The 15,106-nt window shown below is 36.3% G+C and overlaps 1 protein-coding gene across 1 annotated transcript in view; it reads left to right on the plus strand.

Annotated features, from left to right (window-relative positions):
- The window catches only part of Tnks (tankyrase), a 443,661-nt gene that overhangs the window by 350,455 nt on the left and 78,100 nt on the right, over positions 1-15,106 (plus strand). The window contains exon 25 of the mRNA XM_090403559.1: positions 8,091-8,274. Within this exon, the coding sequence (XP_090259685.1) occupies positions 8,091-8,274 (184 nt within the window). The remainder of the gene's footprint in view (positions 1-8,090; positions 8,275-15,106) is intronic.

The raw sequence follows: 15,106 nt of genomic DNA on the forward strand, positions 1-15,106 counted from the left end.
GCTGGTATACCATCCAATCCCACAGATGTATTCACATTAAGGTTCTGTGATATACTATTCACCTGCATTTCATTCACCTCAATTCCTGTATAAGCCATTGGTTCCCTCATTCCTGCAGTATCACTGCCTGGATGATATACTCTTGCAAAGTGTTCTCTTAGTAATTCTACTATTTCGACTGATTCAGTTACCTCCCTACCATCAGCATTCCTTAAAATCATTCTGCCGTATACATTTTTTCTTTTACTTGCAGCATATCGAAAGAACTGTTTGGGATTCTATAACTAAGATGAAAAGCCAAATGGATTTTTTTATCCCCTTAATTTGTTTGGGATTCTCTTTAGCTTGTGTTGCTAATTTCCTTTCATAATCTGCTTTTTTTTGCTTTTCTTACTAGTTACCCTTCTGGCCTGTGCTTTGTATTGTTCGTGTGCCTACTCACCTGTCTCCTTAAATTCCCTCCACAATTGTTTCTTTTTTTGCAGCTCAAGTTTAATGGTGTTATTCATGCATTTAACTCTCACTTGATTTACTCTCCAGACAGCAATTAGATATGCAGTCAGCCATTACCTCCCTCAAACACCCCTTTACCACTTCCCATGCACTATCACATCCAGCCCTTGCAGTTTTGCATGCTATGGCACTGATCCAAGTAATCTCCTAAGCTTGTCATACTTACCAGCCCAGTAATTCCACATATACCCTGTCTTAATTGAAAATTCCACACATTTAGCCACCTGAGAGGTGGCTAAATGTGTGGAATTTTCAATTCTCAAGACCTTATGATCACTCTCACCAGGTGGTGGCTATGTGGTCAAATTTGTTATAGTCAAATTCTCAGATGCAGTTACTTAGATTGAGCACTCTTGAACTCCTAATATATTCCATTTCATGCTGTCTCAGGTAATTATCCCTTAGTAACTGCATAAAATCCATTTCCTTCATCCCATGTCCTCTCCTTCCAATCAATGTTACCATAGTTGAAATCCCCCATAATAATTACCAATTGTCTTCCACTCATTGAGTCTATTTGCCTCTGCATACTATTTGCTGCTATAGACCATCATCTATTCCATCACATGGTCTATAGCAGCACCCAACTGTATATTTTGTTCTGCTGGCCTTAGTCTCACACCAGATAGCCTCAAATGTGCTATTTTCAGTATCCTGCAGTTGAACTTCTATTCTCTTTGGCTGCAGTTCATCGGCTGTCATCAATAACAGCCCCCCCCCCCATTCTTTTCTCTCTGTCTTTCTTGAATACACTATATGCTTGTGCGAGAAATTAACTGCATGTGACAGTCATTCTAAGAAGAGAAAGATGAAACAAGAGCAAATCTTGAAAGTAATTTAGAACATTATCAAAAAAAAAAATGGAAGTGAAGTAAGATCTTTCATGTAGGTAATAAGGGAGGCCTGAGTTTTTATTGCAGTGAAATTTACTAAGTAAGACAACCCATTTGAGAATGTTTCTGAGAACAGTGTTTAAGTCATTAGTTAATGAAGATCTTCAGGCTTCCATCATTTGAGTACTACAGGATTTTTTGAATAGGGAAGAGGAATAAAGAGTACTGTCATCAGCAAAACTGTGTATAGGGTTTGAAGTCAGGGAGAGAAGGTCATTGATATAGAGGAGGAAGGAGCATGGATGAGAGTACAGAACCCTGGGGTATTCCAGCAATGATAGAGAAATCTGATGACAGGAAGCTATCCACCATGACATGCAATGAATGCAGTGAGGAAGTTAGCAATCTAATCACATAGTGGAAGAGGAAGACCACAAGATTATAGCATGTTATGGAGGCCTCAATGCCATATTCAATCAAACACCTTTGAAATATTATTATTATTACTTGACACCTCCAGGGAGTCCAAATACTCATCAAGGAAGGGCATCTACTCTACAACTCTATCTCCACCACCCACAATCCAACAACTACACCAGTGCCATCTACTGCCCACCACCACCACTAGTATTTTTACAGACAATCACAAACATCCATGACCATGGCAGGATTCGAACCCACAGCCTTTTGGCTGGAGAACAGTTATGCTAACTACTTGGCCAACCAGGTCAGCAATTTTTGAGAGTGACAAAATAGGTTTCTCCAAATCTCTTCATGGTCTGTACTCATAGATGAGGGAGATTAACAAAGACCATTAAGAGATTTGGAGAAACTCGATACTTTTTCCAGAAGGACATCAGGAAAACCCAATTAAACTCAATACTAATAAGACTACTAATAAACCCAAGAATTAGCATCCATCCTGTATTGTCAATATAAGCTATCATATTCAACTGGTATCTACCCATTGAAGCAGGCCTTCATCCAGCTTGAACCTAAGAAGGGAGACAAAAGTCAGCCGATTATCATTAATTATCATCCTATTGCTCTCACCTCAGTAACTTCAAAAGTGATGAAGAAGGTTATCAACAACCAACTTCTTCACTACCCGGAGACTCATCAATTAATTCGCAATTACCAATATGGATGAGTCGCCAGGTAGTGAAGAAGTTGGTTGTTGATAAATAACCTTCTCCATCACTTTTGAAATCACTGAGGTGAGAGCAATAGGATGATAGTTAAATGGCTGACTTTTGTCTCCTCCTTAGGTTCAACGAAGGCCTGCTTCCATGTGGTAGATGCCAGTTGAATATGATAGCGTATATTGGCAATACAGGATGGATGCTAATTCTGGGGTTTATTAGTATTGAGATTAATCAGGTTTTCCTGATTTCCTTCTGGAAAAAGTTTAGAGGAGGCTTGCAGTGGGCAGTTTGTGTTAGTGCAGGAGGTGATTTGCCTTGGTTGTCCAAGAAAGAGTTGGGGGGGGGGAACTGGTCTCAAGAGGTCCACCTTTTCTTTGGATGAGGTTATCATCATGCTATAAGAATGCAAGGGAGGTGGGAACAAAAATGAGCAGAAGTTACTCCCAACAGACTTAGTGAGGGACCAGAAGTCTTGACTGCCAGTTGAGCAGGAACAACAATTCCAAAGCAGATTTCATAAATCTTCTATGGAATTGTTGATAACTTTTTTTTGCACTAGTTTTGGGCTATAATGTAAGCTGAATGAGAAGCTAGAGTTTTTAATTTAAACCATTGAGCATATGCTGCATTTTTATCATGAACTGCAGAGGTGCATTTTTTTGAGATATAGGTCAAGGGTTTGGATATAGGTCAAGGGTTTGCAGTGAAGTGTAGAATGAACCCTCATTCTAGTGAGGATTATTTCAGTTAATAGTTCAGTGCAGATATTTGGATCAATAGAGTGAAAATAGTAATCTGACCATGGACCAGTTACTGAAGAATATTTTTTAATATAGTTACTCTGCATAATAATATATGAAGGATAGGTCCAAGGCTAAATAGTTAAAAACTCTCTTTGATGATTAAACACAATACTTGTGCTACTTCATGTCTCAAATAAATATGGTGACGCTTATTGGAATTGTTGTTTTGATGATAAAGGTTTTCTGAGTCCACAGCATATTTAATATCAAAGCAAAGTCTTTACTCACTGAATATGCTGTGGACTCAGAAAATCTTTGACCTCAAAACAAAAATTCCAATAAGCACCACCATATTTATTAGAGACTTGAAGTAGCATAAATTAGAGATCTGTGATACTGTTCTTAACCTCTCTACCAGCTGAGTGAATGAAATAGTGAGACCAAATTGCACTTCTTATCCATGTTATTCAACAGATGTTACAGAATCGTATCCAGATTTAGCTGGACATCTATAGACGTCATGGCCGGCTGTGGTATTAAACATCAGAGTTTAAGAACAGCATCATTTATGGTGAAGAGAGTTCTTGTATAAGGATTGAGATGAACTCCAGCTGCATAACTTACTGGTATATATACCTTTTATGGCTGTATGCAAGATTTCATAACAATTTATCATTTGATAACTCTTAGCAATACTTGGATATGCTTATGAGAGCCACTAAACAATTTTATTAATATGTTCATGCAACAATTACTGATAAATTAACATTGAAGAAGCTTATATTCCTGTTGTAGTTAGCTAATTATGTTAGCTACTTTTTGGAGGATATGTCTTCTTGGATGGGTGTGGATATTTGGTAAGCTGAATAGAAGAGACTGCCTGTAAAAAGTTGAAGTATTCAGGAAAAGGAATCAAGAATTATTCTTTAGTTTTATGTTGAATTTTAAATTGTTACTGAAACTGTTTGAATCATTGTGGAAATGAAGATACTTCTTGTGATTTAATGAGTCTGGTGTCTGACTGCAAAACACAAACATGTCATACTAGATAATAGCTGAATGATCAAGAGTCTCCATTTGACTACTTTGCTAGATTGTGTGATGAATTCATCTAAATATCCAATGCTATATATATAAAAGTTTGACTGTTGTTAATGACATCATAAGAATTTAACATGCTCTCTACAGGGCTTGACAAATTATGCAAAACTGTACTCACCCAAGATCCTCATTTTTTTAATGATGTGTCTCAATAAGTCAATTGGAGTTCCACATAATGATTATAATAGTCCTACACTATGGTTGGAGAAGCTGTTTTATTAAATAAAAAAATATTCTGTTTTGTTCAGTCTGCAGCTCCTCACCATCTATCAAAATCTACTCCCCATGGGAAAGTGAGTGAGCATTTTTGTTGAACCCTGGCTCTGTATATACTCTTTTACTTCCTTAAATATTTTTGATAAATGATTGTGTTAGATTCTGTAGTTGGCCTGTCATGGCTGAGTAACTTGACTTCATACCCCTATTGGCTTTGGATTATCAGTTTTGTGGGATGAAAAACCTTGCAAACCCCCCATATGAAATCACCTAACTCACCTTGAATTGAAAAGTCCTTATAAAGGTTCTTTCACATCCCAAATGAGATTCCAACATAGCCCTTTCCAGGCAGAGGGTGCCATCATTATCAATTGAGCTCTGGAGGCTCCTATCAAATAATAATAAAAAGAAAACATGCCATATATAATGGATAATTGAAAGAAATCTGGCCTGTTTTGAAATTCATTATATATTATTCTTAAGATGGTTATTTAATATATAGTTGTATTTATATGGAGTGCTTATATTTATGGTTTTATTTTAATCTTACACTTAATTTCATGTAATAATAACTCTCTTGCTTCCTTTTAATTTTTGATAACTGATTGAATAAAGTGGATAGCTTTCATTTATGATCAATTCATTTAAAAGCATCAGGCTTGCTGTGAAATTCTTGATATTTTATTATTTAACATTATTCTTTTAAAAAAATGTATGCATGTTTATGCATATATATATATATATATATATATATATATATATACACACACACAGTGCTACCTCGACTTATGAACCACTTGACACACGAACTTTTCGAAATGTGAACCATGATGCTTTTCTTTTCAAATGAACTAAAGCCTGTTTTACATTATACTTTTTTTTTAACTTTTTAATGCACGTTTAGCTGAGTACGCCCTGAACCGTCTCTAGTGTAACGATTGTTGTTACTACGTCATATTTATATGAAATACGACGAACACTGCACGTATTTGCTTTTTTGTGTATCTATTTTGGTATTTGTGTAAACAAACAATACACTTCGTGAAGATTTTTTTTTAGGTGTGTATTTATTATGTGTACTGTATATATTTCTTTTTATAAGTGATGTGTTTTATTGTGACTTCACATTTATTTTCTGAATAATCTACTAGATAAGCGTCATTTCACTGATCAGCGTATTATTTTCAACATGGGGCCAAAGAAAACTAAGAAAGAAGAGAAGAAGAAAATCACAATAGAAATTAAGAAAGCAATTGTGGAAAAATATGAGAAAGGAGTCAAAGTGATCCGTGTAAGCAGTATGACTTTTCAAAATCCACCATAGCTACAATTGTCAAGAAAGCAGATTTTTATAAGGAACTGGATGTGGCCAAAGGAGTATCTATCATGTCATCTCAAAGAAATAAAGTTATGGAAGAAATGGAAGCTTTACTACTCGTCTGGATTAATGACATGCAACTGAAAGGAGATAGTGTATCTCAAAACATGATCTGTTTACAAGCTCAAACTATTTACAAAGATCTTTCGCAGAACTTGCCACCCACTAGCAGTAGCAATGACATCGGCAAAGAGTTTAAAGCAAAGGATGGCTTGAGAAATTCAAGAATAGAACCGGTATCCATAGTGTTGTTAGACATGGAGAAGATGCTAGTGCTGACAAAGAAGCCGCTGAAAGGTTCGTGAAGGAATTTCAGCAACTGGTGGAATCAGAAGGTTACAGACCAGAACAAGTTTTCAACTGCGATGAAACTGGGCATTTTCTGAAAGAAAATGCCTAAGAGAACGTTCATCACTAAGGAGGAAATGGCATTGCCAGGACACAAGCCAATGAAAGAAGACTAACTTTGCTTTTTTTGTGCCAATTTCAGTGGTGACCTGAAGATAAAACCTCTGTTGTTTTACCACTCTGAAAATCCTAGTCTTTAAAAAGCAGAAAGTTAACACGCACAAACTCAGCGTTATGTGGAGAGGTAACAGCAGAGCCTGAGTAACCAGGCAATTCTTCTGTGAGTGGATGACAGAGGTCTCTGCTCCCAGAGTGAAATGGTATCTACAAGAAAAGGGTCTGCCTGAGAAAGTTCTTCTTATAATGGACAATGCTCCAGCACATCCACCACAGTTGGGAGAAGATTTGGATGAAGAGTTTAATTTCACCAAATTTAAGTTCTTGCCTCCTAATAACACACCACTCCTGCAACCAATGGATCAATATGTTATTTCCAACTTCAAAAAGCTTTATACCAAAACTCTTTTTCAAAGATGTTTCGAAGTTATCACCGACACAGAATTAATCCTCAGGGAATTCTGGAAGAATCACTTCAATATTCTTCATTGTTTGTGTCTTTTTATGTGAAGATATTTCTGTGAGAACTCTAAAATCAGCCTGGAAAAAGTTATGGCCCAACTATGTCTGAGGAACTGCATTGGAAGGACCTGAAAGCAAAATTGACATTGTAGATACAGTTGTTTCCCTGGGCAAGACCATGCATTTGGAAGTTGATAAAGCAGAAGTAGAGGAGCACAACGTTGAGCTGACCACTGAAGAGCTACAAGAGTTAAGAAGAGAGCAGGAAAAAGAAAGGGATGAGGAGGAAAAGCAAATGTCTTCAGAGGATGAAGAAGACACCAACAAAAAGGGAGCAATTCCAACAAGTTACATAAAAAAATCTTACAGCACTGGGGCGAATTGCAAGAATTGGTTAACAAGTGGCATCCAAATCAAGGTGTTGTTTCTAGAGCCACCAATATCTTCAATGACAGTGTTATTAATCACTTTAGAAGGTGTTAAGGCAATGACATTCAGTCAACGTTGGATAGGTTTTTTAAACCTCCCTCACCTAAGAGACAAAAAAAGAAGCAACTGATGACAACAAATCAAACTCCTGAACCAAAAAACCAACCTCAAGAAAATTGAGTTTTTTTGTAAAAATTTAATATGTAAATAAATTAATCATCTTCCATTAAAAAATTGAATGGAAGATGATTTTCATACTAATCATGTAAAACCAAAGATTTCATAAATAAAAATTAATATGTAACGATATACAAAATGCATATTTATAGTATAAAAATGCTCCTTCTCCATTTCTTTGCATTTTCTTCATTTAGTTGAGAATAGTTTTTTAATTTTTGAACCTGGGAACAAATTAATTGATTTTCCATAAGATATAATGGAAAATTGGGTTTCGAGATACGAACTGCAGTCAGGAACGAATTAAGTTTGTCATTCAAGGTACCACTGTGTGTATAGCTGATAACTTGGACAATCAATTTTCTAGTTCATTAACTGAGGATTAAATTAATGTTATAATAATTAATTTATATATTAAAATTAATAATTCATTTAATATTAAATGAATATATTGTTACGTAGTGCTCTATCAGGAGTCAAGATGAGATAATCATTGAAGGTTGTTAATTGAGGTTTGGTAATTTGAAGGTCATATAATTGAGAGATTACTGTAGTTTTATCTTTATCAAAAACTTAATTTCCTGTAATAATAAATGCATCAAGTATCATTGCATTCATTCACTTATAGATACAAAAAGTAAGAAATAAGAAACTGTGGGAGCGCTACTGCCATAGAAGACGGGAAGTTTCAGAAGAAAATCACAGCCAGTCCAATGAAAGAATGCTGTTTCATGGGTCTCCATTTATTAATGCTATAGTTCAAAAAGGCTTTGATGAAAGGCATGCATATATTGGTGGAATGTTTGGAGCAGGTAAGTTTAAAATGTGAATTGGGGTGTGTGTGTGTATGTGGGGGGGGTGAAATTTTAGATAAATGCTAACAGTTTCAGAGATATGTTTGTAGTTATATTCAGTATTCTGAAACATAGTATCATCATCCATTGTTGATCCACTGTTGGATGAAGGCCTTTCCAAGATTACTCCAAAAACTGTCCATGGCTCTCCTTTTCCATGTCACTCCTGCAAATCTGACGATATCATCAATCCACTGTGACTTAGGTCGGCGTCCTGGTCATTTTTCCTCTCGTGGAATCCGATCCAGTACTTCTTTTGTCCATCGCTGACTTTGTCTTCAAGCAATATGGCCAGCCCATTGCAACTTCAGATGTTTCACTCTTCCTATGATGTCAGAGACTTTGGTTTGATTTCTTATCCATGTATTCATTTTGTGATCCAATCTTGTGATACCAAGCATAATTCTTTCCATACTAAATTGTGTTGTTCTTAATTTTTGAATTTCCTTTGCATTCAGTGTCTGTGTTTCACTGCCATATGTCAGTATAGGAAGAATACACTGGTTAAAAACTTTTCTCTCCGGGCACAACGGTAGTTGGCTTTTGAATATTGAATGTAATTTTCCAAATGCTTTCCATCCAAGCATTGTGTGCCTTTTAATTTCATCCATGATATTTTGTTCCATTGATATCTGTTGTCCTAAGTATATGTAATGATCTACTTGTTTAATTTCCTCATTATTGATTTTTATTATTTCTGGTTAGACATGGCTATTGAACATAACTTGGGTCTTCTTTAGGTTTATCTTTAGGCCTGCTGTTCTGCTAGCAATTTGGAGCTCATGGATACGAGTCTGTAATTCATGTGCAGTTGAACTAAAGATAACTATCTTCTGCAAAGTGTAAATGGCTTAAATATCTTCCATTTATCTTCAGACCTTTCCCTTCCCAATCAAGAAGTTTGAATATTTCTTCTAGGCATGTCGTGAATAATTTTGGAGATATTGTGTCACCCTGTTTTATACCTCTCTGTATTCCCATAGTAGAAATGTTTCCATTGAAATGAATTGCTGCTGTGGCATTGGTGTATGCTGATTTGATGATTCTGATGTAGGGTTCCTCCACTTGTTGGTTTCGTAATACTTTAAGTATTGCACAAGTTTTAAGTGAATCAAAGGCTTTCTCATAGTCAATAAAACCAAGATATAGTATTAATTGATATTCATTACACCGTTCAATAATCTGCTGTACAACTTGAATATGGTCCATTGTACTAAAGCCCCTTCGAAAGCCTGTCTGTTCTTTTGGTTGTGCTAGGTCTAGAGTCGCACAAAGCCTATGAGCTAAGACTTTTGTAAACACTTTGTAGACCAATGATAGTAGACTGATAGGTCGGTAGCTCATCAAGTCTTCTATCTCATCTTTTTTATGTATCAGAATTAGGGTAGCCTTCTTCCATGTTGTTGGTACATCATTTTTCTTCAGACATAAACTAAATAGTTTTGCTAAGAGTTTGTAGATTATTTCTCCACCTGTTTTTAGAAGTTCTGCTATAACTCCATCCTCACCTGCATCTTTCCCATTTTTGAAGCTTTGGATGCTCTGCATAACTTCTGGTTGAATCTGTGGTACTTCAGCTGTGTCATAGTTGTCTTTTTCTTCATTTAATTCATCCTTATATAATATCATCATCATCATCAAATTCCTGCCATGTACCCTCCAAGGGTGTACAGGATATGACAGTACTACATGAAAAATTTACATCATTACTAACTTCCTATCTACAATTTTTCTCCAAATCAGTCTGTTACTTGTCAAGACTCCAACATTATCAGATCTTATATTTCTATCATCTAAGGCACTTTGTACCGTATCAGTCCACCTATATCTTGGTCTTCCTCTGGGTCGTTTTCCTGCCAACCTGGCAGAGAACACTTGTTTTGCTAATCTTTCCTCTCCTATTCTATTTAAGTGACCATACCACCTGAGATTAGCTCTGCTAACGCATTCCTGGATGCTGACAATGTCAAGTTCTTTCCTAATATCCTCATTTTTAATATGATATTGCCATTGATGCCATCTGTTCACGCCTCGAATCTTTCTCAGGACTCTCATATCTGCGGTCTCTATTCTTTGGTCAAGTGTTTTACTTCTGACCCAGCTCTCAGATCCATAAGTTAAAACTGGTTTGAACACTGTCTTGTATACAGCTAATTTATGTTCCGACTAATTTCTCTCTTATTTTATATGAATTTATTCAATTGACTTCCCACCATACCAGCTTTGCTGATTCTGTTGTCTATTTCTATATTTAATTTACCATCTTCACTAAAAATCGTGCCTAAGTAGCCGAAATGTTTTACTTGTTCCACAGGTTCTCCATTCAAAACACAGTTGACATTTTCAATGATTCTGCCTATTTTCATTGTCTTTGTCTTTTTATTGCTGATCTTCATACCATATCTATTACAACAGCTATTCAATTTAGTCAGAGAATCTTGCAGACTTGTAGTGGATTTATTTAGAAGTATAACATCATCCGCATAAAGCAAACAGCTGACATTAACATCTCCAATTTTGATATCAGGTTTAATACCACTTTCCTTCATAATGTGATCCATATAGATAATGAATAACAGAGGGGATAATGTACATCCTTGTCTCACACCAAATTTAACATTAAACCATCTTCCTGTACTTCCTTCAATTCTAACTGCTGACTTACAACTCAAATAAAGACTAAGTATTGCTTGATATAATGCCCCATTGACACCATATAACTGCAGCGTATTGAATAGCTTCTCTCTTGGCACCTTGTCATATGCCTTTTCCAAATCGACAAAACTTAAATACAGATCTTTGTTATATTCCCATGCTTTCTCGACTATTTGTCATAAAGTGAAGATCTGATCCTGACATCCTCTATTTGGCCTTAATCCAGCTTGTTCTTCACCAAGCTTTTCTTCCACAATTCTTCTCAACCGTTTCTCAAGTATACTTGCATAGATCTTGCCAGGAACACTCAGTAAGGAAATACCTCTGTAATTCTCACATTCAGTTTTATTTCCCTTTTTATATATGGGTACTATGAGAGCTCTACTCCAGTCATCGGGAATTCGTCCCTCTGTCCAGGCTTTCTGAACTATGCAGTGCAGCCACTGCAAGACTTTTATACCACCATACTTCAGCATTTCTGGTCGAATATCATCTACTCCTGCTGCCTTTCCACATTTCAAGCCTTTGATGGCTTTTTTTACTTCAAGTATGGATATATATTCCTGACTGCATGCCTGGTCAGCGTTTTTTATCACTGTGCTGTCATCACTGCTTGTTTCATTTAGCAGTTTTTCAAAGTAATTACTCCATACTTCAAGGATATCTTTTTCTCCTGTTTTCATGTCACCTTTATCATCTCTAACTCCTTTTACAGTACTCTTTCCTCCATTCCTAAGCTTCTTCAACAGCCTCCAGAATATTTTGCCACCTTCTTGATATTTCTTTTCTATATTATTGCCAAAGTCCTCCCATGACTTTTGTTTAGCTAGTTTTACACACTGTTTAGCTTTCTTACATTTGTCTCTGTATTCTGTAAGAGTAAAAGCTGACTTATTTGCCAGGAACTTTTGATATGCTTTCTTCTTTTCCTTCACTGTCTCTTTAACTTCCTGTGTCCACCAGGGAGTTCTGATTTTTTTTTTATCCTTGCACACAACCTCACCACATGCCTCCCTGGCAGAATCAATCAATGTTTTCTTCAGAGTTTGCCACTGAATCTCCAAGGTTTGATTCCTGTTCTCAAACTCTTTCATTTTCTTTTCAATAATCTTTCTGTATTTTAGTCTACAGTTCACATCTGAGAGCTGCTCAACTTTTATTCGCTTTAAAACTTTCTTACATGTTATTCTTTACAATATGAAATTCAATTTTATCCTGCTCAAGACTAAATAGTGATCACTTCCAATTTCAAATCCTCTGTACACTCTGGTGTCCTGCACCAGGGAGAAAACATCACAATCAACAATAACATAGTCAATGAGACTTTTCTTATTCCTAGCCTCTTCTCTCCATGTGAATTTGTGCACATTTTTATGTTGGAACATGGTGTTAGTAATAACCAGTCCATGTCCTGACCAGAAATCCAACAGATATTTGCCATTATTATTAGTTTTGCTCTTTTCTCCAAATTTTCCCAAAATATTTTTGCATGTCTCACAATCATTTCCTACTTTGCTATTTAGATCCCCAACAAGGACCAACTTTTCCTTTTTCATGTGTCAGTTGCTTTTTCTAAAGCATTAAAAAATTCCTCCACTTCTACCTTAGTAGAACCTTCTGTGGGACCATAGGCACAAATGTCTCATTGTCCAGTTCCCCATTCTCATATTTGCTCACATCACTCTACTTGAGACTGACTGCCATACAATAGGATTAGCCTCGTATTTTGTGTTGAATACTATGGCTACTCCTTCTTTTCCTTGATTGTCATTGCCTGAATATAACATTTTGTGTTTATTGCTCAGAAAGATCTCACCAGTTTTGGTCTTTTTTGTTTCAGTCACCCCTATTATGTCGATCTGGTGCTTATCTAATTCCTCAGCTAGCTCCATTTCTTTGCCATTCAGGCTTCTTACGTTGATAGTACCGATCTTTAACTCTAGTGATGTTGAGTTGGGGTTTGTGTTCAGATTTGTTCCAGTAGCTGACTTTTCGCTGTTCGCCCTGGTTCCCTGGCGAAAACAACGGGGGGCCTTGTTTAACCGGGCGACGCCCTAGCTGGCAAGAAATTTCTTCATGTTGTTCCATCATTTTTTATTTTGGTTTTAAGCCAATAAGAATACAATTTGGTCGGCTAAATCCCAAATTGCCAGCCCATCCTCGTTCGTTCAGTATCCAGGTAGATACCCAACAGAGTGCACCATGAGAAGGTGAGGATTGGACATTAGGTCAGAAGCCCTGGTCGGTTCTCTGCATTCCTTTAAAGGCTATGTGGAGGTCTCCTCTCAGTTATACAGCTTTGACCCTTAAGCACCTCCCCCCCCCCCCGATATAATATTGAGTAGAATTCTTCAATTTTTTTTGCTATACCATATCTATCTCTGGTGATGGTCCCATCTTGTAGTTTGACTGCAACCATCTGTTTGCTGTTCATCAATTGCTGTTTGGCTTTTTTAGATAAAGGAAATTTTAGATAAATGCTAACAGTTTCAGAGATATGTTTGCACTTATATTCAGTATTCTGATAGTATATGAGCAAATATATAGACATCAGATAAGGTGTTATAGAAGGCTGCTGAGGATATCATATTCTGAAAGGTAGTCAAATGTATGAGTTCTAGGAAAGATGACTAGAAAGGTTGGTCGATTGGTAGAGCCTCTGCTACTAATGGCTCAGCAAAAAGTTAAGCAAGTTTGAGCACGGTTAGTAGTTGGAAGGGGTATCGTTCACTGCTGTTGGCACACTCTTCCTTGATGAGTCTTTGGACTCCCTGGAGGTGTCACATAATAATAATAACTTTAAGGCTTCTTAAAGATATTGACAGAAGAAAGCTGAAATTCTTTGGAAACATTGAAAGAATGGAAGGTGGACTTCTCCAAACAGTAATAGAAGGTAAAGTTCCTTCCTGTAAAAAGAGGAAGGACGAGACCTACATCATTGAGGTAGATAGATTTGACTGATTTTCAGAGAGTTAACGTCTCCAGAAAGCATATGACAGGACCACGTAGTGAGGACTGGTGTGTAACATTATCATTTAATGGAGTGACCATACTGCATCTGATAATGCCCATTGAGCTGGTGGATGAGTTGATAGATATGTTTATATAATAATTTTCATAATTGAGATGAGTAGAATAATGATATAATTATGATAGATTTGCATCATGACAAAGGTATTGTGCAGGGGAAATGGTGTGAAGTATGTTGACTTTGATTGAAAGGATTTTTTGCACTTGCAAGATGGACTGCACTGGAAGGGTTTTAGTGTCAGGTGCTTGGAGAAATTGATAATTAGTGAAAGAGTGAATGAAAATTGTCAGAGAAACTAAATATGGCCAGGTGGTTTCATGAACATGTGGATATGCATATTGAACTTATTGGTAGAAATTTTAAGCATAATAACAAAAGTGAGACAGAGAATGTTAGCTTGTTAGGGATGACTTCAGTAAATACAGGCCTAATTTGGTCAAAATAAAATAAAAGTGTATACTGTGCAAATAGGGAGAATTGGTGGAGGAATCACCTCCAGTTCCTATTTAAACAGGACATGTTTCAATAATTACCTTAACACTGATCAGCTTAATGATCAACTTGCATGCATATACACTAATGACAGAAGCATCAGGAATAAAGGTGAAATGTTCTTAGCAAAGGCAGATTTTGTGGAACATTATCGACTTTAATGAGACCTCTCTGAAAGAGGAGAGATTGTTACAGAATAGAATGTGATGGTTTCAGGGAGGAGAGCAGTAGTACTTCTAATGATTACAGAGGAATTAAATCTTACTACCACTGGAGATATATACAAGATTAGAAATCTTCAGTGAGTAATGTAAGCAATAGAAGGCTCTTTGGTGCTTCCTCAGAGTTAGAATAAATTGGATTGGAATATTAATATGAATAATACCATAAGGTAACAGCTTCATTAAAAAAAAATAAATAAATACTGTGGATCTGATATCATAAAAAGAATGATGACAAGGCTTCGGAATAGTACAAAGAGTAGGCTGTGAAAGAGTGATAGCCAGATCAAATTATCATTAGGCAATCAGACCAAAGAAAATCCAAGAGAATTTTATTACTGTACTGTATTTGCAGCAAACAAAAGGAGGAATGCTCATGGAAGAATATCCT

The sequence above is a fragment of the Typopeltis vanoorti genome, chromosome 14 (genome assembly GCF_054136105.1).
Source record: "Typopeltis vanoorti isolate ZY-2024b chromosome 14, IOZ_Tvanoo_1.0, whole genome shotgun sequence".
In the NCBI taxonomy this organism is placed as follows: domain Eukaryota; kingdom Metazoa; phylum Arthropoda; class Arachnida; order Uropygi; family Thelyphonidae; genus Typopeltis; species Typopeltis vanoorti.